Source organism: Chiloscyllium plagiosum, chromosome 30 (assembly GCF_004010195.1).
Source record: "Chiloscyllium plagiosum isolate BGI_BamShark_2017 chromosome 30, ASM401019v2, whole genome shotgun sequence".
Classification (NCBI taxonomy): Eukaryota; Metazoa; Chordata; class Chondrichthyes; order Orectolobiformes; family Hemiscylliidae; genus Chiloscyllium; species Chiloscyllium plagiosum.
Genome location: NC_057739.1, coordinates 43,508,770 through 43,531,610, shown reverse-complemented (window position 1 = coordinate 43,531,610; position 22,841 = coordinate 43,508,770). Strand labels below are relative to the sequence as shown.

General features: G+C 45.2%; 1 protein-coding gene across 1 annotated transcript in view; it reads left to right on the top strand.

Annotated features, from left to right (window-relative positions):
* Positions 1 to 22,841, top strand: part of nup214 (nucleoporin 214) — a 115,457-nt gene that overhangs the window by 22,444 nt on the left and 70,172 nt on the right. Inside the window, exons 11-17 of the mRNA XM_043719712.1 lie at positions 4,223 to 4,381; positions 5,325 to 5,622; positions 9,265 to 9,370; positions 16,187 to 16,299; positions 16,799 to 16,931; positions 17,868 to 18,017; positions 19,198 to 19,356. Coding sequence (XP_043575647.1) covers positions 4,223 to 4,381; positions 5,325 to 5,622; positions 9,265 to 9,370; positions 16,187 to 16,299; positions 16,799 to 16,931; positions 17,868 to 18,017; positions 19,198 to 19,356 — 1,118 coding nt within the window. The remainder of the gene's footprint in view (positions 1 to 4,222; positions 4,382 to 5,324; positions 5,623 to 9,264; positions 9,371 to 16,186; positions 16,300 to 16,798; positions 16,932 to 17,867; positions 18,018 to 19,197; positions 19,357 to 22,841) is intronic.

The window sequence follows — 22,841 nt, the reverse complement described above, 5'->3', positions numbered from 1 at the left end:
ACACCCTCATCCAAGTAATTTATAAAAATGACAAACAGCAGTGGACCCAAAACAGATCCTTGTGGTGTACACCACTAGTAACTGAACGCCAGGATGAACATTTCCCATCAACCACCACCCTTGTCTTCTTTCAGCTAGTCAATTTCTGATCCAAACCACTATTTTGTGCAGTATCCTACCATGGGGAACCTTATCAAACGCCTTACTGAGATCCATATACGCATCAACCGCTTTACCCTCATCCACCCGTTTGGTCACCTTCTTAAAGAACTCTAGGGTTTGTGAGGCATGACCTACCCTTCACAAAATCGTGTTGACTATCCCTAATCAGCTTATTCCTCTCTAGATGATTATAAATCCTATCTCTCATAACTTTTTCCAACACTGTACCCACAACCGAAGTAAGGCTCGCTGGTGTATAATTACCAGGGTCGTCTCTACTCCCCTTCTTGAACAATGGAATAACAATTGCTATTGTCCAGTCTTTTGGCACTATTCCTGTAGACAATGATGACATAAAGATCAAAGCCAAAGCTCTGCAATCTCTCCCTGGCTTCCCAGAGAACCCTAGGATAAATCCCATCCAGCCCTGGACATTTGTCTATTTTCACACTTTCCAGAATTGCTAACACCTCCTCTTTGTGAACCTCAATCCCATCTAGTCTAGTAGCCTATACCTCAGTATTCTCCTCTATGACATTGGAAAAGATCAATGCGAATATTGACAAAAAAAATTCATTTAGCGCTTCTCCTATCTCCTCTGACTCCACACAAAACTTCCCACTACTGTCCTTGATTGGCCCTAATCTTGCTGTAGTCATTCTTTTATCCCTTATATGCCTATAGAAAGCCTTAGGGTTTTCTCCAATCCTATTCCACAACAACTTCTCATGTCCCTTCCTCACTTGTCTTAACTCTCTCTTTAGGTCTTTCCTGGCTATCTTGTAACCCTTAATCACCCTAACTAAGCCTTCACATCTCATCCTAACATAAGTCTGCTTCTTCCTCTTGACAAGAGATTCAACTTCCTTAGTAAACCACAGCTTTTGCGCTCGACAATTTCCTCCCTCTCTGGCAGGTACATACTTATCAAGGACACACAGTAGGTGTTTCTTGAATAAACTCCGCATTTCTATTGTGCCCATCCCCTGCAGTTTTCTTCCCCATCCTATGCATCCTAAATCTTGTCTAATTGCATCGTAATTGCCTTTCCCCCAGCTGTAACTCTTGCCCTGTGGTGTATACCTATCCCTTTCCGTCACTGAAGTAAACATAACTGAATTGTGGTCACCTACCTCTGAATTGAACAACTGGCTGGGTTCATTACCAAATCCAATATGGTATTGTCCTTTGTTGGCCTGTCTACATACCGTGTCAGAAAACCCTCCTGCACATAATGGACAAAAACGGACCCATCTGAAGTACTTGCACTATAGTATTCCCAGTCAATATTTGGGAAGTTGAAGTTCCCCAAAGCAAGATGAGATACAAACCAGTTTGTGTTGTGGTGTGTTCCTGCAAAGTGCAATTTGTGATAATAAGATGTAGTGTGGTTTACCAGTTATGTCAAAGCAAAATGCAGCAGATGCTGGAGATCTGAAATAAAAATAAATGAAGGAAATACTCACCCAGTCTGGCAGCACGTTGGGGACAGAGAAATGCCTCAAGTTCTTGTTTGGGATTCGGGTACGTGTGTTCCATTAACCTACAAGTTTGTGTTCTCTTAAAGCTGTAAGACATATTACTTACAAATATTAAGTAAGTAATTCCAAAAAGAACTGAACTACAGGGTGGGTTGGATGGCCTGTTATTTCAAATGCGTTTACGCTTCTCCATGGGAAGCAGGGTTAGAAACTAAAAGATAATGAAACCAGTCACAGAGTCGTGCAGCATGGAAACAGACCTTTCGGTCCAACCAGTCCATGCCGACCATAATCCCAAACTAAGCTAGTCCCTTTTGCTTGCTCCCTGGTCCATATCCCTCCAAACCTTTCCTATCCGTGAACTTATACAAATATCTTTTAAATGTTGTGATTTTACCTGCATCCACCACTTCCTCAGGACTTTCATTCCACATATAAGCCACCCTCTGTGTAAAACATTTCCCCTCATCTCTTTTTTAAATCCTTCATCCTAGGGAAAAATTAACTAACATTAGCTCTGTCTGTATCTCTCATCATTTCATACACCTCCCAACTTCCTACACTCGAGTGGAAAAGGTCCCAGCCTATCAAGCCTTTCTGTAGAACTCTAAGCTTCCGTACCCAGTAACATCCTGGGAAATCTTTTCTGAATCTACTCCAGCTTTAACAATATCCTTCCCAGAACTGGATGACCAGAAGCTTCCAAGGTTTGAACTTGGCCAAAATTGGGGATACTCTCCAAATTCACCTCTTATGCCAGGGCTTTTCAGCAAAGTCCTGAAAACATTGTTAAGAATTTCAAAGCTCTGATCTGAACCTCTGCCGTGGTTACAATGCTTCAGTCTCTGGAGAGGACCTAATAACCGATGGGGTGAAAATTCCCACCCACTTACTAACAACTCAGGTTTCTAAATGTTGAGTGCAGAATATGCATGGAAGCAGCTGGTGGAAGGGGAGTGACTCAACTCGCTGGTGTATAATTACCAGGGCTGTGAACTGCAGTGAAAGTTTAATCTACAATTATTCACAAAGGAAGGCCCCGTCTATGTCTAAATGCCCAACGTTGTACTAGCATTTCAGGGAATGTGAAGTATTAGAGATGACCCTGCTCCATCCAGTTGGTTGGTGCTTTGCATTTTGATTGGAAGTTGTCTCCTCAGAGATAGATGGGGGTGTGGGATAAACAATTGGAACATAGCATGAACTGAAGGGAGGAACTCATTGAAAAGTAAAGACTACAACGGCCATGGTTACAGTATCTCTGACACAGGAGAAAGCCATTCAGGGGCATGGGAACTATCGGATAGAGGCATTGTTCCGAACTAGTAATCCAGAGACACAGGGAATGCTGTGGGGAGCCATGGCAGATCATGATATTTCAATTCAAAATGAAAACTTATTTGGAATTAGGTAGTCTAATAATGACCATGAAATATTGTCAGTTGTCGGAAAAATCCATGTGTGGATTAACTATCTTTCTGGGTAATTCCTCTTCCCTCTAACAGCCATTCCCAAGTTGACACATACAGCGATAGTCGGTGAGCCCTGGCTCCCTACTCTCCAGCCAGAGCTTCTCAGGGGGAGGAACGGCTGGGCACCAGATGATGATCTACAGTAATGTAGTGGGAATGGTCAGGAGTCACACAAGACCTGGATATCGTCCCACTGGTTTATTTGAAACCACAAGCTTTCAGATGGGAGCATTGCCCCCTCCACCAAGTGAAGCCGAGGGAAGGGGAATTCAAGATTTTGTTGCTTGGCACCACTCACTGCAGCAGACTGTAATCCATCACTGCGAGCAATTATCACCACCCCAAACATTTACACACACCAATGTGAAGAGAAAATTTAGTCCATCAGTTTAAATTAATTTGTTTGTTCTTCTTTTTGCATCTTCTAAATTCCTGTGTCCACATTGCACTTGGAACTGTCTTTGTGAATTTATTATATTCTGTCAGCAATGAAAATGATCTGGCAGGGTGTGTAAAATAGTTGTCATTGTCATAGAAGATGCATCTTTATTCGATGTGCCTCAGTGACTGCGTACCCCCACTACCTCTGCAATCTCCTCCAGCTCTTGAGCCTTTGCTGTCTCTACTTGGATAACTTGGCCTTTTGAGCCACTCCGGTGTAGGTGTTACACCAGTTAGCAGCTATACCTTCAATTGTCAAGGCTCTGAGCTTTGGAATTCCCTCCCGAAACATCACCATCTCTTTTCTTTTTGCTTCTTAACACTCTGACTAAGCTTACTGCCATTGATGATAATTTCATGGTCATCCACTACAAACCACAGCTTTCAAAGACTTATTAACTGAATTCAGATTCTACCTCCTGCCAGGAGAGGGTTTGAATCCCTGACCCCAAAGCATTCTTGTGGAGTACTAGTCCAGCGATATCACCATTACAGTGCCATGTCCACTGCTCGTAAGAGTATTTGATAATTGCATACACTGTGGCATCCATTTACTTAGTTTTGAATGAAACAAACATAGAATTGACCAGACCTTTAAAACTGGTTTTCAGTTCAGCTGGGTGTTTTAAAACATCCTTAAATGAAATACATTTTCTCTTTTTGCAGGCAATGAGAAGACTTTCCCTCCTTCTCCAATCTTGATATTGCTTTCAACAGATGGGCTCCTATGTCCGTTCTATATGCTCAACTCTATACCTGGAATGAAGTCACCAGTGAGATCACCAGTTTGCCCACACATTGAAGGGGAGAGAGAACCCAAGCCAGGTATCGGTTACACCCACAGCCTACAGACGAAATACCCACGACCATAGACCCACGACCCACGACTTCATTTTACTTATTTGCAATTGTGCTGACTCTCTGAAAGAACTATTCACTGGATCTTATTCCCTTTGAAAAGCTATAATTGATTTTCACTTCTGAATAGTTCAATCCCAGCTCCAGATATTTGTCCCTTTGCATCTGTGTCCCGTTTGTCTCAGAAGGGCTGTCTGTATAACGATGGGTTAAGTTCAGGTCCACTTTTGCCCTTTTATATGGAAAATCTTACAGCTCTATTTTGAAGAGGAGCAGGGAATTTTTAGTTATCCTGAATAATATATACCTTTTTGCGCTAAACCAACTGATTGGCTAAATTTGGAGGCTCATTGCTTTTGCACTGAAGAAAACATGGCAGCTGATTTGCACATGGGAAGGCCCCATAAAGAGTCATTGATGAAGAAGACCACATTGTTTTTGGTGATGTCTCTTGAGGGATAAGTACTTGCTGGGACATGGGGTATGACCTTGTGGGAAGTGATGGCATAGTGGTATTATTTCTGGACTGTTAATCCAGAGAACCAGGAAATGTTTTGGGGACCAGGTTCAAATCCCACCATGGCAGATGATGGAATTTGAATTTAATAAAAATATAGACTTAAGAGGCAAATGGTGACCATGAATCCATTGTCGATTATCCGAAAACCCCATCTGGTTCACTAAAGTCCTGTAAGGAAAGAAACTGCCATCGCTCCCTGGTCTGGCCTACATGTGACTCCAGACCCGCAGCAATGTGGTTGACTCTGGCATGTCCTTTGCGCAATTAGGGACGGGCAATAAATGCATGCCCAGCCAGCACCGCCCTCGTCCTGTGAATGAATTTGAATCAAAGTATAATGATAATGCTGTGTTGAAGATCTTGCCGTTAATGTTTTGCCTTGCCTTCCAGCTCAGGTATCAATACCTGCCCCATCAGTACTGATGCCATCGCACGTTGCGACTGCTTTGCCACAGCAGTCTGCGGTGGCCATGCACCCGCCGGCTTCCTTCCGTCCATCTGTACTGCCAGTCATCCTGCCGTCTTTCCCCAACTTCCCCAGGGTACCTGCCCAGACTCCACATCCCAAAGATATGCCGACTGCTGAAGTCAAAATCGAGCTGGAGGAAGTGTCCTCTTTGAGTGACAGTCAAGGACCTGGTGCCTCTGGAGCAAAGCTGAGTCCGGTACCACCTGCAAAATTTGTCAGGCAAGTTTGTATTATCCCTACCTGTCTTGTCGAATCACATCGAGCCTCACAGTTCAGAAACAAGTCTTTGTGTTCTGTGACCTCATGCTGGGATGTATGCCTTCTTTCTTGTGTAATCCTTTCCTGCCCCATTGTCACTTCTTCTCATTCTCCCACAAGGAAGCCAAAAGCTGATGGATTTAATCAGCAGATCTGGCACTCCCTGTGGAAAGAGAAACCGTCACCAGTCATGATTTAATGACCTTTCATCAGAACTTTTCCTTCTCTCTTCTGAGTTTATCCAGCTTTCCCTTAAATGCGTCTGTGCAATTCAGACCAACTACTCAACGCAGTAGCAAGTTCCAGATTACAGTCAAACTGCTTAAAGAAATTTCTCTTGAAATCTCAGTTGGATTCTTGAATGTTGACCGTCAGGCTTCCCTATCATAGAAAGGAACCCTTGTCTATTTGGTCTTTGCTGTCATGGATAATCTTTTAACTCTAGATTTATCCTTTTCCTTAGATGAAATTATAGAAGATGTGGTTAGTAAGTTTGCGGATGTCACTAAAATTGATAGTGTAGTGGACAGTGACGAAGGTTACCTCAGATTACAAAGGGATCTTGATCAGTTGAGCCAATGGGCTGGGGAGTGGCAGGTGGAGTTTAATTTGGATAAATGTGAGGTATTGCTTCTTGGTAATACCAACAAGGACAGGATTGGTACAATTAAAAGTAGGGCCTCAGGTAGTTCTGTAGAACAGAGAGAACCAGGGATTCAAGCACACGGTTCTTTGAAGTTTGCATCGCAGGTAGACAGTTTGGTTAGGAAGGCATTTTGTGCACTTTCCTTCATTGCTTAGACCTTTGACTCCAGGAGTTGGGATGTCACGTTGAGGTTGTATAAAACATTGGTGAGGCCTTTTCTGGAGCACTGTGTCCAGTTCTGGTTGCCCTGTTATAGGAAGGATATTGTTAACAAAGAACCTGACAGCACAGGAACAGGCCGATCCATATCTATCCAAACCTGCCGCCTATTTCCTCAGGATCTGTATCTCTTTGCTCTCTGCCCATTCATGTATCTGTCTCAATACATCTTAAATGAAGCTATTGTTGCCGCCCCTACCACCTCCACTGTCAATACATTCCAGGCCCCCACCCTCTGCAATAAGAGCTTTCCACGTATATATACCCTAGCTTTTTTGCTCTCACTTTGAACTCGTGACTCCCAGTAATTGAGTCCCCCGTTCTGGGAAGAAGTTTCTTGCTATCCACCCTGCCTAGACTGCTCATGATTTTGTAGACCTCAATCAGGTCCCCTGTCAACCACCTCCTTATTTCCAACAAAAATAATCCTAATCTACTCAACCTCTCCTCATAGCTAGCCCTATCCATATCAGGCATCCTGGTGAACCTCCTCTGCACCCTCTCCAAAGCATCCACATCTCTTTTGGTTAACATGGCGACCAGAACTGTATACAGTATTCCAAATGTGGCTGAACCACATTAAGTTGGAGACGATTCAGAAAAGATTTACGAGAATGTTGCCGGGAATGGAAGGTTTGAGTTATTGGACAGGCTGGGACTTTTATCACTGGAGTGTAGGAGGTTGTGAGGTGATTTTATAAACATTTACAAAATCATGAGGGGCATAGGTACGGTGAGTGGTAGGTGTCTTTTCCCTTGGATGGGGAATTTCAAGACCAGGGGGTGTATTTTTAAGGTGAGAGGAAAAAGTTTTAAAAAGAATACGAGAGATAATTTTTTTTTTACACAGTGGTTAGTGTGTGGCATGAACTTCCAGAGGGAGTGGTGTATATGGGTGTAGTTAAAACATGTAAGAGACATTTGGATAAGTACGTGAATAGGAAAGGGTTGGAGGGATATAAGCTGGGAGCAGGTGCAGCTGGGACTGGTTTAGTTTGGGATTGTAGTCAATATGGACTGGTTGGAGCAAAGGGTCTGTTTCCGTGCTGTGTGACTATTGCCTTCTCTTTTTCGCTTTCGGTAATGCTGTGAAATTATTTGGAACATGCTGACCACAACATGGCTTACATTGAGAACGAGTCTTTAAGGTTTGAAGTGAATGTGACAGTGGATAGTTTGAAAGCAGTCGCAGTCAGTCTGCTGTGAAATTAGCTGCCCAGCCTGGATTCCAGAATTCTAAAAGGCTACTTTGGTAAAAGTAAACTATCCAAACCTGCCTTCACTTTATGTCGGAATCTGCCATCTGACTTGAGCCATGATTTGTCAGTTGTTAAGCCTTTTCCACAGTGAAGCCTTTTTTAAGCATTCAGGGATATGGGCTTTCCTAACTGGGCCAGTATTTGTTGCCCATCCCTAATTGCTCTTGAGACGACAGTGGTGAGCTCTTTTGAGGAAATCTGTCATTCATTTAGTATAGGTGTTCATTTGGGAAGGAACTTCCAGAACTTGGACCCAGTGAGGGGGAGAAAATGACTATATGTTCCCAAGTCAGGATGGTGGGTGGCTTGAAAGAGAACTTGCAGGCTGTGGTGTACCTACTGCCCTTGTCATTCTTGATGGTAGTGATCAAGAGCACGGATTGCCAGCTCTAGGTAAGGCCCCCTTGCAGTGGGGTGCCATGGTAGAGGAGGGATAGTAAGGGGAAGGAGGGCTCCACGTTGGGATCCAATTTCAGCACCGCATGTTCCACAAAAAAACATCAAAATAATGATCTGTTTCCCAGTCAGAGAGAAGTCTTTCCTATTGTAATGTACACTGAGTCACTTTCAGCTCTCGCTGTGGAAATGGCAAGTGTAGTGGGGTGGTTATCTCGTGCCTCCCTGAGACCAGGATAATAAAACCTCCAGCTGAAACTACATCCTCAATACCTCTGACACTGTAACCTTTGAGACTTGCTGCAGAGTTTTGTTGCTGAAGAACATGATTCTGAAGAAGGGTAATTGGATTTCAAATGTTAACTCTGTTCTCTCTCCACAGGTGCTGCCAGACCTGCTGAGTTTTTCCAGCAATTTGTTTTTAATAACAATATGGAGTGCATCTTTGAGAGTTGTGCTCTTTGTGCTACCTAATGCTGACATTTGTCGGATATGCAGTTATAAAGTTACACCTTGTTGATTTGGTATCCTTTATCGAAGAAAGTAATTTCTCTCTTCCTACCCTGTCAGCTTCTAAAACTAACTTAAATACCTCTGTTTTTTTTTTCGATTTGACTCAGATAGTATTTAGACACAGCCTTTGCCATTTGGCGCACATCATTTGAAGGCATTGGAGTTTTAGCTGGGCTGTCGAACAGAGACGTTGGGGTGGGTGCATACCCTTACGTCCTTTACATTGCTGCAGGGGGGTGACCCTTAAACTGTCTGACCAAAATATAACCATCCTTACAGTTATAATTCGCTTTGTGTGAATGCTGTCTGACTCACTGAGGTTATTTCTTGTCCCAGCACGTCATTTCAGTGTTTGTGCTGAACTGGCTCTCGCGAAGCTGAACGTGTTGAGTGAAGAGTCCGTTAGGGAGCGTGGCACAGGTTTGCAGCAAGTGTGGACTTGATGGGCTGAATGGTTTGTGCCCGTTCTGTGGTTTGATGTTTTATGGGCGCTGGTTACTTCTTGAAGCTCTTTGGATATTTTTGACTGCCTGTTTTGCTCAGCAGTGATGGGATCACTCTGCTTTGTAGGTTCTTGGGGAGTGAATCATCCAGTGAGATTGAGTGGCAGCAACAGATGCAGCAGCTGCTGCCCTCTGCAGCACAAGGTCCAATTCCAGGTACTGCAACGGGAAAGGTGACTTGATCAGAAACGTGCTCTTATCCTTCTGGAAGTCCCATCTTATTTCTTTAATATTCTTGGTGACAGGGACAGTTTCTGTTTCCAGTGCACTCTGCTGTGTTTCCCTGCCAATACCACTTTGCTGTCTTTGCCCGTGGCTCACACTTCCCCTCCTATTTGCAAATCCTTTTCTCTTTTGGTCTGCCTCACATCAATTGCACACTCTTCCTCTCTTCCCTCTCCCCTAGCATTGTCTCCTTGCTATGCCTCCGTCCACCATACCATCCCACCACTCCCCCCGTCCGTGTAATGAACAGGTGAGGGTGTGAGTGTGATGGCCCACTGTGTAACTGAATCACTGTGTGTAATGAACAGGTGAGGGTGTGAGTGTGATGGCCCACTGTGTAACTGAATCACTGTGTGTAATGAACAGGTGAGGGTGTGAGTGTGATGGCCCACTGTGTAACTGAATCACTGTGTGTAATGAACAGGTGAGGGTGTGAGTGTGATGGCCCACTGTGTAACTGAATCACTGTGTGTAATGAACAGGTGAGGGTGTGAGTGTGATGGCCCACTGTGTAACTGAATCACTGTGTGTAATGAACAGGTGAGGGTGTGAGTGTGATGGCCCACTGTGTAACTGAATCACTGTGTGTAATGAACAGGTGAGGGTGTGAGTGTGATGGCCCACTGTGTAACTGAATCACTGTGTGTAATGAACAGGTGAGGGTGTGAGTGTGATGGCCCACTGTGTAACTGAATCACTGTGTGTAATGAACAGGTGAGGGTGTGAGTGTGATGGCCCACTGTGTAACTGAATCACTGTGTGTAATGAACAGGTGAGGGTGTGAGTGTGATGGCCCACTGTGTAACTGAATCACTGTGTGTAATGAACAGGTGAGGGTGTGAGTGTGATGGCCCACTGTGTAACTGAATCACTGTGTGTAATGAACAGGTGAGGGTGTGAGTGTGATGGCCCACTGTGTAACTGAATCACTGTGTGTAATGAACAGGTGAGGGTGTGAGTGTGATGGCCCACTGTGTAACTGAATCACTGTGTGTAATGAACAGGTGAGGGTGTGAGTGTGATGGCCCACTGTGTAACTGAATCACTGTGTGTAATGAACAGGTGAGGGTGTGAGTGTGATGGCCCACTGTGTAACTGAATCACTGTGTGTAATGAACAGGTGAGGGTGTGAGTGTGATGGCCCACTGTGTAACTGAATCACTGTGTGTAATGAACAGGTGAGGGTGTGAGTGTGATGGCCCACTGTGTAACTGAATCACTGTGTGTAATGAACAGGTGAGGGTGTGAGTGTGATGGCCCACTGTGTAACTGAATCACTGTGTGTAATGAACAGGTGAGGGTGTGAGTGTGATGGCCCACTGTGTAACTGAATCACTGTGTGTAATGAACAGGTGAGGGTGTGAGTGTGATGGCCCACTGTGTAACTGAATCACTGTGTGTAATGAACAGGTGAGGGTGTGAGTGTGATGGCCCACTGTGTAACTGAATCACTGTGTGTAATGAACAGGTGAGGGTGTGAGTGTGATGGCCCACTGTGTAACTGAATCACTGTGTGTAATGAACAGGTGAGGGTGTGAGTGTGATGGCCCACTGTGTAACTGAATCACTGTGTGTAATGAACAGGTGAGGGTGTGAGTGTGATGGCCCACTGTGTAACTGAATCACTGTGTGTAATGAACAGGTGAGGGTGTGAGTGTGATGGCCCACTGTGTAACTGAATCACTGTGTGTAATGAACAGGTGAGGGTGTGAGTGTGATGGCCCACTGTGTAACTGAATCACTGTGTGTAATGAACAGGTGAGGGTGTGAGTGTGATGGCCCACTGTGTAACTGAATCACTGTGTGTAATGAACAGGTGAGGGTGTGAGTGTGATGGCCCACTGTGTAACTGAATCACTGTGTGTAATGAACAGGTGAGGGTGTGAGTGTGATGGCCCACTGTGTAACTGAATCACTGTGTGTAATGAACAGGTGAGGGTGTGAGTGTGATGGCCCACTGTGTAACTGAATCACTGTGTGTAATGAACAGGTGAGGGTGTGAGTGTGATGGCCCACTGTGTAACTGAATCACTGTGTGTAATGAACAGGTGAGGGTGTGAGTGTGATGGCCCACTGTGTAACTGAATCACTGTGTGTAATGAACAGGTGAGGGTGTGAGTGTGATGGCCCACTGTGTAACTGAATCACTGTGTGTAATGAACAGGTGAGGGTGTGAGTGTGATGGCCCACTGTGTAACTGAATCACTGTGTGTAATGAACAGGTGAGGGTGTGAGTGTGATGGCCCACTGTGTAACTGAATCACTGTGTGTAATGAACAGGTGAGGGTGTGAGTGTGATGGCCCACTGTGTAACTGAATCACTGTGTGTAATGAACAGGTGAGGGTGTGAGTGTGATGGCCCACTGTGTAACTGAATCACTGTGTGTAATGAACAGGTGAGGGTGTGAGTGTGATGGCCCACTGTGTAACTGAATCACTGTGTGTAATGAACAGGTGAGGGTGTGAGTGTGATGGCCCACTGTGTAACTGAATCACTGTGTGTAATGAACAGGTGAGGGTGTGAGTGTGATGGCCCACTGTGTAACTGAATCACTGTGTGTAATGAACAGGTGAGGGTGTGAGTGTGATGGCCCACTGTGTAACTGAATCACTGTGTGTAATGAACAGGTGAGGGTGTGAGTGTGATGGCCCACTGTGTAACTGAATCACTGTGTGTAATGAACAGGTGAGGGTGTGAGTGTGATGGCCCACTGTGTAACTGAATCACTGTGTGTAATGAACAGGTGAGGGTGTGAGTGTGATGGCCCACTGTGTAACTGAATCACTGTGTGTAATGAACAGGTGAGGGTGTGAGTGTGATGGCCCACTGTGTAACTGAATCACTGTGTGTAATGAACAGGTGAGGGTGTGAGTGTGATGGCCCACTGTGTAACTGAATCACTGTGTGTAATGAACAGGTGAGGGTGTGAGTGTGATGGCCCACTGTGTAACTGAATCACTGTGTGTAATGAACAGGTGAGGGTGTGAGTGTGATGGCCCACTGTGTAACTGAATCACTGTGTGTAATGAACAGGTGAGGGTGTGAGTGTGATGGCCCACTGTGTAACTGAATCACTGTGTGTAATGAACAGGTGAGGGTGTGAGTGTGATGGCCCACTGTGTAACTGAATCACTGTGTGTAATGAACAGGTGAGGGTGTGAGTGTGATGGCCCACTGTGTAACTGAATCACTGTGTGTAATGAACAGGTGAGGGTGTGAGTGTGATGGCCCACTGTGTAACTGAATCACTGTGTGTAATGAACAGGTGAGGGTGTGAGTGTGATGGCCCACTGTGTAACTGAATCACTGTGTGTAATGAACAGGTGAGGGTGTGAGTGTGATGGCCCACTGTGTAACTGAATCACTGTGTGTAATGAACAGGTGAGGGTGTGAGTGTGATGGCCCACTGTGTAACTGAATCACTGTGTGTAATGAACAGGTGAGGGTGTGAGTGTGATGGCCCACTGTGTAACTGAATCACTGTGTGTAATGAACAGGTGAGGGTGTGAGTGTGATGGCCCACTGTGTAACTGAATCACTGTGTGTAATGAACAGGTGAGGGTGTGAGTGTGATGGCCCACTGTGTAACTGAATCACTGTGTGTAATGAACAGGTGAGGGTGTGAGTGTGATGGCCCACTGTGTAACTGAATCACTGTGTGTAATGAACAGGTGAGGGTGTGAGTGTGATGGCCCACTGTGTAACTGAATCACTGTGTGTAATGAACAGGTGAGGGTGTGAGTGTGATGGCCCACTGTGTAACTGAATCACTGTGTGTAATGAACAGGTGAGGGTGTGAGTGTGATGGCCCACTGTGTAACTGAATCACTGTGTGTAATGAACAGGTGAGGGTGTGAGTGTGATGGCCCACTGTGTAACTGAATCACTGTGTGTAATGAACAGGTGAGGGTGTGAGTGTGATGGCCCACTGTGTAACTGAATCACTGTGTGTAATGAACAGGTGAGGGTGTGAGTGTGATGGCCCACTGTGTAACTGAATCACTGTGTGTAATGAACAGGTGAGGGTGTGAGTGTGATGGCCCACTGTGTAACTGAATCACTGTGTGTAATGAACAGGTGAGGGTGTGAGTGTGATGGCCCACTGTGTAACTGAATCACTGTGTGTAATGAACAGGTGAGGGTGTGAGTGTGATGGCCCACTGTGTAACTGAATCACTGTGTGTAATGAACAGGTGAGGGTGTGAGTGTGATGGCCCACTGTGTAACTGAATCACTGTGTGTAATGAACAGGTGAGGGTGTGAGTGTGATGGCCCACTGTGTAACTGAATCACTGTGTGTAATGAACAGGTGAGGGTGTGAGTGTGATGGCCCACTGTGTAACTGAATCACTGTGTGTAATGAACAGGTGAGGGTGTGAGTGTGATGGCCCACTGTGTAACTGAATCACTGTGTGTAATGAACAGGTGAGGGTGTGAGTGTGATGGCCCACTGTGTAACTGAATCACTGTGTGTAATGAACAGGTGAGGGTGTGAGTGTGATGGCCCACTGTGTAACTGAATCACTGTGTGTAATGAACAGGTGAGGGTGTGAGTGTGATGGCCCACTGTGTAACTGAATCACTGTGTGTAATGAACAGGTGAGGGTGTGAGTGTGATGGCCCACTGTGTAACTGAATCACTGTGTGTAATGAACAGGTGAGGGTGTGAGTGTGATGGCCCACTGTGTAACTGAATCACTGTGTGTAATGAACAGGTGAGGGTGTGAGTGTGATGGCCCACTGTGTAACTGAATCACTGTGTGTAATGAACAGGTGAGGGTGTGAGTGTGATGGCCCACTGTGTAACTGAATCACTGTGTGTAATGAACAGGTGAGGGTGTGAGTGTGATGGCCCACTGTGTAACTGAATCACTGTGTGTAATGAACAGGTGAGGGTGTGAGTGTGATGGCCCACTGTGTAACTGAATCACTGTGTGTAATGAACAGGTGAGGGTGTGAGTGTGATGGCCCACTGTGTAACTGAATCACTGTGTGTAATGAACAGGTGAGGGTGTGAGTGTGATGGCCCACTGTGTAACTGAATCACTGTGTGTAATGAACAGGTGAGGGTGTGAGTGTGATGGCCCACTGTGTAACTGAATCACTGTGTGTAATGAACAGGTGAGGGTGTGAGTGTGATGGCCCACTGTGTAACTGAATCACTGTGTGTAATGAACAGGTGAGGGTGTGAGTGTGATGGCCCACTGTGTAACTGAATCACTGTGTGTAATGAACAGGTGAGGGTGTGAGTGTGATGGCCCACTGTGTAACTGAATCACTGTGTGTAATGAACAGGTGAGGGTGTGAGTGTGATGGCCCACTGTGTAACTGAATCACTGTGTGTAATGAACAGGTGAGGGTGTGAGTGTGATGGCCCACTGTGTAACTGAATCACTGTGTGTAATGAACAGGTGAGGGTGTGAGTGTGATGGCCCACTGTGTAACTGAATCACTGTGTGTAATGAACAGGTGAGGGTGTGAGTGTGATGGCCCACTGTGTAACTGAATCACTGTGTGTAATGAACAGGTGAGGGTGTGAGTGTGATGGCCCACTGTGTAACTGAATCACTGTGTGTAATGAACAGGTGAGGGTGTGAGTGTGATGGCCCACTGTGTAACTGAATCACTGTGTGTAATGAACAGGTGAGGGTGTGAGTGTGATGGCCCACTGTGTAACTGAATCACTGTGTGTAATGAACAGGTGAGGGTGTGAGTGTGATGGCCCACTGTGTAACTGAATCACTGTGTGTAATGAACAGGTGAGGGTGTGAGTGTGATGGCCCACTGTGTAACTGAATCACTGTGTGTAATGAACAGGTGAGGGTGTGAGTGTGATGGCCCACTGTGTAACTGAATCACTGTGTGTAATGAACAGGTGAGGGTGTGAGTGTGATGGCCCACTGTGTAACTGAATCACTGTGTGTAATGAACAGGTGAGGGTGTGAGTGTGATGGCCCACTGTGTAACTGAATCACTGTGTGTAATGAACAGGTGAGGGTGTGAGTGTGATGGCCCACTGTGTAACTGAATCACTGTGTGTAATGAACAGGTGAGGGTGTGAGTGTGATGGCCCACTGTGTAACTGAATCACTGTGTGTAATGAACAGGTGAGGGTGTGAGTGTGATGGCCCACTGTGTAACTGAATCACTGTGTGTAATGAACAGGTGAGGGTGTGAGTGTGATGGCCCACTGTGTAACTGAGTCACTGTGTGTAATGAACAGGTAAGGGTGTGAGTGTGATGGCCCACTGTGTAACTGAATCACTGTGTGTAATGAACAGGTAAGGGTGTGAGTGTGATGGCCCACCGTGTAACTGAATCGGGGTGCCTAATGAACAGCAACAACGAGCTTGCTCTAGAGAAGGCTGCTTCAAACCAAGCTGAGCTTTTGACTCATTCACCTCGATACTTGTCAAGGTGAAAGGAACCTGCATTCTCTGAGTGTTGCCAATGCAGCGAGAGATTCCCCTACAAAACCATCTCTCCCCGCCTCATCTTTGGGGTTGTCCTGCCGTTTTTACAAAAGATGGTAGACTATTGGCAACCATGAATTCTCTGGGTGTTTTTCCCCCTATTTTTTGCCTGGTTGATGAGATTACATGGTTGGGTGGGATGATGGTCCAGAGGAGCTCGTGCCCGGTCCTTAGACCATAAGACATAGACGTGAAAGTAAGGCTCTTCGGCCCATCGAGTCTATTCCACCATTTAATCATGGCTGATGGGCATTTCAACTCCAGTTACCCACACTCTCCCAATTGTCCAGATGGTGGTCGTCTCCTGCTCACTGACTTGGAATGTTGCAAGAAGCAATGCCTCGTCTTATTCCATTGACAAAGAACTAGTGCTTCTACTTAGTAATGCATTCCAAACCAGATGGTGGGTGGAGTGCAAGTCTGGATGCATGTCATTATCATCATCGGCAGGCCCTCACAGAGGAAGATGACTCTTCCCCCTCCCCCACTCCCTCTCTCAGTGAGAGTCTGTAGGTGGCTGTACAGATCAATGCGGGCACTGTTATACTTGGGGCAGGTGGTGGTCACGGGAAGGGGGTGGGCGGGGTGTTGGTGTGGCAGCGCGCTCCTTCCGCTGTTTTCTCCTGGGTTCCATTTTCTCCTGATAGCAGTCTCGAGGGGCTCAATAGCTTCCTGGATGGTGCTCCTCCACTCAGGATGGTCTTGGGCCAGTGATTCCCAGGTGTCGGTGGGAACGCTGCACTTTACCAGTGAAGCCTGGAGGGTACCTAACCGTCAACCCATTGTGCTGATAGTCCTTTTCTTGTCTGTTCAAGGTACATGTTGAATTCTGTCCATGTGTCTATCCTTGACCTTAACATAGAAAGTGCCATAATATTAATGCCAGTTTAAATACTTTGCAGGAGTGTTGCTACACATCGCTTTGTCTTTTCTCTTCAGAGCTCTGCCTCCTTAGAACTGTCCGTGTCTGATTTGGAGAAACAGCTGAAACAGCATCCTGTCCTGGACCCTGTCATGATGGGAATCATGGAGGAGGTGAGAGCAGCAAGTGGGGGAATCTCTGATGAAATGGCCTGACTGTGTGGAGTTTGCACGTTCTCCCTGTGTCTGCGTGGGTTTCCTCCCATAGTCCAAAGATGTGCAGGTCAGGTGAATTGGCCATGCTAAATTGCCCGTAGTGTTAGGTAAATGTAGGGGTTTGGGTGGGTTGCGCTTCGGTGGGTCGGTGTGGACTTGTTGGGCCGAAGGGCCTGTTTCCACACTGTAATGTAATGTAATCTAATCTACTGGACATCCAAGAGTGTGGTACTCCCTGAGTACTGACTCTTCAGTGGAATGATGCACCCTCAGTACTGTCCATCTGACAGTGCGGTTTGAGCCTGTGACATGTGATTGTTAGCCACTGAGACAGAGCCGATACCGTGTATTTTTATTCAGTTAGTGGCCTGGCAGGAACTGATCTCCGAGAAGTGCAGACTCTTGCAGCCAATGTGGCTTTCCACTGGCAGGCCGCACAGCCTGGTTGCCTGATTGAGTGGCTGTAAAGGCTTGCGTGGAAGAGATGGGGCTCTTATCAGTGTCCCGATCGATCTTGAGCCTTCATTATCGAAACAGGTCACCCGCTCACTATCCCAGCGCGTGTGTGTGTGTGATCTTCCTTCTGCAAACTGCTACATTCCAGTAGCTTAGGTTGGTGCAGCAGCTGGGAAAACAGTTACCGAAACATTGATGAGCTCTCCCGTGAGCTACAAAAGGAACTTTACCAAGAACTTGATGAAAGAGTTGGTGTTTAAGAAGGAGAAAGTGCATTGGGTAAGGAATTCCAGAACTTCAGTCCCAGGCAGCTGAAGGTACAGCCTTCCCTGGAGGGAAATATTCCACTTCATTAGGTTGCCCAGGGGCGTGGAGGGTCTCGTCTGTTTTTGCTGGCCATCAGTGTATTTCTGCTAATGTGCCATACCTTTGGCACAGATCTCTCTCTTTCAGAAGGAACTTGATGATTTGAAGGCCCGCACGGCACGCTCAAACTTTGAGGTTGGCAGCGCCAAGGAGATGACCCTCCTGCGGTATGATTCCCAGTCACTGCACACCTTCCTGTTGGAGGTCAAGGAGATAACAGAGGCAAGTGGCGAGCTCTGAGGTCAATGTGTCATTCATCAACAAAGAGAAGGGGACAACCAGAACTAACATCATTCCAGTGTGAGACTGAACAATTGAGGGAAGAATAACCCCACAAATCTTAGTAAAGCCCCCACCATTGCACTTCTGGTGGGCAATAACAGTATTTCATCACCATAGATACTAATTACAAAGGTTGCTCTTCCAGTATCGATACTCAATAACTATTCTCGGAAGCCCACTCATGTCTTTGCACCTCATCAAAATGCAATCACCGTAATTATTTTGGACAAAGTCAATAATGTTTTGGTTACTGGAAATCTGAACCAAGAACAAATGTTGGTGACCTTGCATTAGAATCAATCTTTCCTCTGCCTCTTCAGAGTATTTCCATGATTTTCTTTCTTTTATTTCAGACTTGCAACTGCTGTTGTGTTTTGCCTTTATATTAGTCCTAAACTTGGCAAAATGGTCAGAAGTCACGTGTCCAGGGGGAGTGCTCCGAAAACTTGTGATTTACAAATAAACCTGTTGGGACTATAACCTGATGTCGTGTGACTTCTGACCTTGTCCACCCAAGTTCACCTCCGCATCATGGCAAAATAGGCCAGAGATTGGTGCCAGAATTACTCAGAATATGCAATACATATAGGCCATTCTGTCAATACTGTTTTGTCTCCATACCAGTCTCCTCCTACTACAACTCAACTTTTCACCATATTTCTCTACTTCCTTTTCTCTCATGCATTCATCTATGATTTTATAAACCTCTCCCTCAGCCTCCAATGCTGTCCTTTTTATACAGTGCAGAGCGGAACTCTGCAAAGTCTGAGCTGAGCAGTTTCGAAGGCAGTAACTTTGGAGTGGGCAGAAGCTCTGATCTTCCTAATGAGATGGGGGTGGGGGCTGTGCTGCAGAGGAGTCCTAGATCAAGTGGTCCACAAGACTTCTGGCTTCAGAACTGACCCTGACTCTGAATTCCTTCCTCAGATTGGTTGGAGAGAGAGCATAGTTTGATGCTCCTCTTATTCCCTATGTGCAGTTGTTTGTTTATTGTGGAATGCCACTTGAGGACATATGGTAGTAAAGGAATCTGTTTATGAGAAGAATTCTCGGAGTTGATGTTGACCTTTATGCTGTTGTGTTTGATTGTATTTTTTTGGCATCTTCCCCATCCCATTAGACTCTACACGAAGAAATCGGCATTCTGAAGACGATGATGCTGGAAGGATTTGCTGCTGTGGAAGATGCAACTACACATAATGAGCGAAACATGGACAAGAATTACCTTCAGCTCCTGCGTCGAAAGCCCCTCAGCCCAAAGAACGAAGCCCAACTGAAGGTTCGTAGCTGATATGTGCCGATGACTTCCGATAATCGGATTATAATGAGCCCTTTGAGGTAAAGCTGACCATGAGCTAAACTGCTGCTGGTCTTTGCTTTAGTTCAACCTACAACTCTGAGTTTCTTCTCATCAGTTGGGCTGATTGAGTTGTAGCAGGGAAGAGAGCATTCACAACTTGACAAAAGACCAGAGGGAATATGTTTTTCTTAGTGTAGCAAGTTATGAATTGTGCTTAAAAGGACCAAGAGAGCAGATTTAGTAGTAATAGGAAGCTGGATCTGGCATAGCATTATTTAAAATGCATAGCAGAGAATAGGCAGGCTCCTGGCCAGTCCATGTTTGTGTGTTAGCTTCACTGGATTCTCTTGCATTTTTCTTTTCCTAACTCAATTGACCTAAATATCCCTTTCTCTCCCTCATGTGTTTACCTATCATTCATCTTAAATACATCTTTACCAAAGGTTTTTCTGACATAACCCCATTTTTATACCTTGGAATTTGTGTGACTGGTGAAAAGGTGAGAGCATCCAGGAGTTATGGGGGGGAGGGTGTTTGTGGTGGTGTTAATGGGGTGAGGGAAGCCCTTTAGTCAGATGTACATTCCCATCTCTCCCTCCACATACCAACGTCTGCCCCCCATGCCTCACCCTTTTCAAACAGCAGGAGTTGGGTCTCAGTGAACAGTTGATTAGGCCTTTCCCTTCAGTTGCAAAAAAAAAACAAGATTCTTGTTTTTTATTTTAAAGTTATCTGTGACCTCTGTGTTTCTGACCAAAATGTACAGCCCAGCGTTGATCTGTGTTGAAGTTCATTTGACAATTATGAACATCCTCTTGTAATTTCCAGCACTCTTCAGTATTGACTCCGCCCCAATTAGGTGTTGTCTGCAAGTTTCGAAATTGTCTCTGACTGCAAAGTCTAGATTGTTGAGAGAAATTGTGAACACTTGCCACAACACTAATTCTTGTGGGACCCAACTTCCTATTTTCTGCAATTCTGAATCACCACTGTATGCTCCAGTCCCTGCTTTCTGTCTTGGAGCTAGCTAGCAATGCATCCTGCCAATGATCACCAAACTCTGTAGTCCCTGAGCTTACACATTGTGGTACCATATTGGATGCCTGGAAATGTCAGTCTGTTACATTGACGCATTATTCTTGTCAACTCTGTTCAAAGAATGTAATGTCGGTCAAGCAATCCTTTCCCGTTTGAAACCAGTGCTGGATGTTCATGTTTCTCGTCCGACTGTTTTTCTGTTTTCTCCATTAGCAGGAATTCTGTCATCTTTCTCTCACTGATGTTGAGTTGTGACTGGTTTATATTTTGTGGATAGCTTCAGCCTCCCTTCTTAAATATTGGTGTCATGTTTTCAATTCCACACCCTCTTGACACTACACTCTTTTCTGTTCAATTATTAAATATGTACAGTAGGCCTGTGCTACCAATCCCATAGTTTATTTGTAAGTGTACAGATATGTTCTGTGCAGACTATACTTTTATTAAGCTTGATTATCAATGCTTTAGTTAATTTGATGGATATAGGTTTGCTTGCTGAGCTGAAAGGTTTGTTTTCAGACGTTTCGTGGTGGCTCGTCGCAATAATGTTATAATGCAGCTTCGTTTGTGGGTGTTGGGATGATTGCTTCTGCAGTTGAATATTTGGCCCCACGTGTTGTTTTCCTGTAGACACTGCTTTGAAGTTCCCCATTGGCTGTTTGCTCTGAAAACAAACCTTCCCACTCAGCGAACAAACCAACATCCAGAACCTCAACCTGAGCTACAAATCTTCTCCCAACTCATTTGTTAATTTTATTTTTCAATGCACTGGGAGTGAGAATAATGGTAAGAATCCTTCAAAGAGTTGGCACAGGCATGTCGGGCCAAAAGACACTCTTCTGGATTGTATATTTCACTCCGTGTAGTACATTCCATCATGAAGGACTTATGCCCGTAATGTCGATTCCCCTGCTCCTCAGACGCTGCCTGACCTGCTGTGCTTTTCCAGCACCACACTCTCGACTCTGATCTCCAGCATCTGCAGTCCTCACTTTCTCCAGACATGTAGGCTGCTTTGTCTTGGGTGATGTCAACCTTCTTGAAGTTTTTGGCACTACAAGTGGAGAATATTCATTCATGCTCCTAAATTACATCTTGTAGATGCTGGACAGACTTTGGAGAGTCAGGAAGTCAGTAACTCCTTGCAGGATTCTGGGTCTAAGACCCACTTTTGTAGTGACTGTGTTTATGTAGTGAGTCCAGTTGTGTCTAGTCAATGGTAAACCACCAGGATATTGATAATAGGGGATTATTAAATGTCAAGGGCTGATGGTTAGGTTCTCTATCATTGGAGAGTGTTATTGTCTGGCACTTGTGTGGCACAGAAGTTACTTGCCACTTGTCAGCCTAAACCTAGATATTGTCCAGACCTTGCTGCTCCAAAACAATTCACCCACGACTCCTTATACCCTGATCTGGAGTCAATATGTAACTTGTGATATTGCAAAGCCGCACCTCTTGCCATCAGACTCTGGCTCTGTCATACACTGTGGCAGGGTCTCTTGTCCACCACCAGCAGGGCCTGTTTGTCACAGTAATGTACACATAGCATGTTCTCCTTGTCTTGTCCCATTGGCACACAGTTGGTATGAAGTGTGCAGTCCTAGCTGATCAGGATGGTGGGCAAGTCTGATCCAGAATGAAACTTGGCTTGATGGATCATACCTAGAATTTTTGCAGTTGTTAATATGGTGATGAGTCACTGAAACATATTCACGTGAGGCTGCAGATGGTCTTTAAAAATGTGAGTTTATTAAACAATAGAAAAAAAAACCCAACTTGAAAATTTGTACCGAACTCTCTTGGCTTAGAAGGTCCACAGTGTAGAAGCTACTTCTGATGTGATTAGTTCCTCAACGGAACTATATGGAAAACCTTGATTTTTTTTTTTCCTCTCCCCTCGTAAGAGAACTGTACCCTTCTGAACTCTGGCTGCTCCTGAACCAAAATAGGATACACGTAGGAGCAAGCAGTGCAACCCAATTGATGCATATTTGCTCACAAGCCTCCTTTCACCTTGTTCATTTTGTGTTGTTCCATCATGATGTTCCCTAGTTTCCCTTAAATGCAACTAGCTATCTGCCTCAAATATTGTTGGAGCATTTCATATTTTCTTCACTGTCTGGGTAAAGGCATTTCCTTGAATTCTCTGTTGGATTTATTGCTGCCTATTTTATATTTATAACCCCAGTTTCCACAAGTGGAATCATCTTCTTCAAAACTACCTCGTCAAACCCCTTTGTAATCTTTTAGATCTCTATCAGGTCATTTCTCCATAATCTGTCCAGACTAAAAAAAACCCAGCCAGTTCAATCTTTCATAATTGGAATGACCCTTTTTGCACTTTTGTTCAGGTTTTGATATCTCTTTTATAATATGGAGCTCAGCGCTATGCATAGTGTTGTAATGTGGTCGGATGAGTGTTG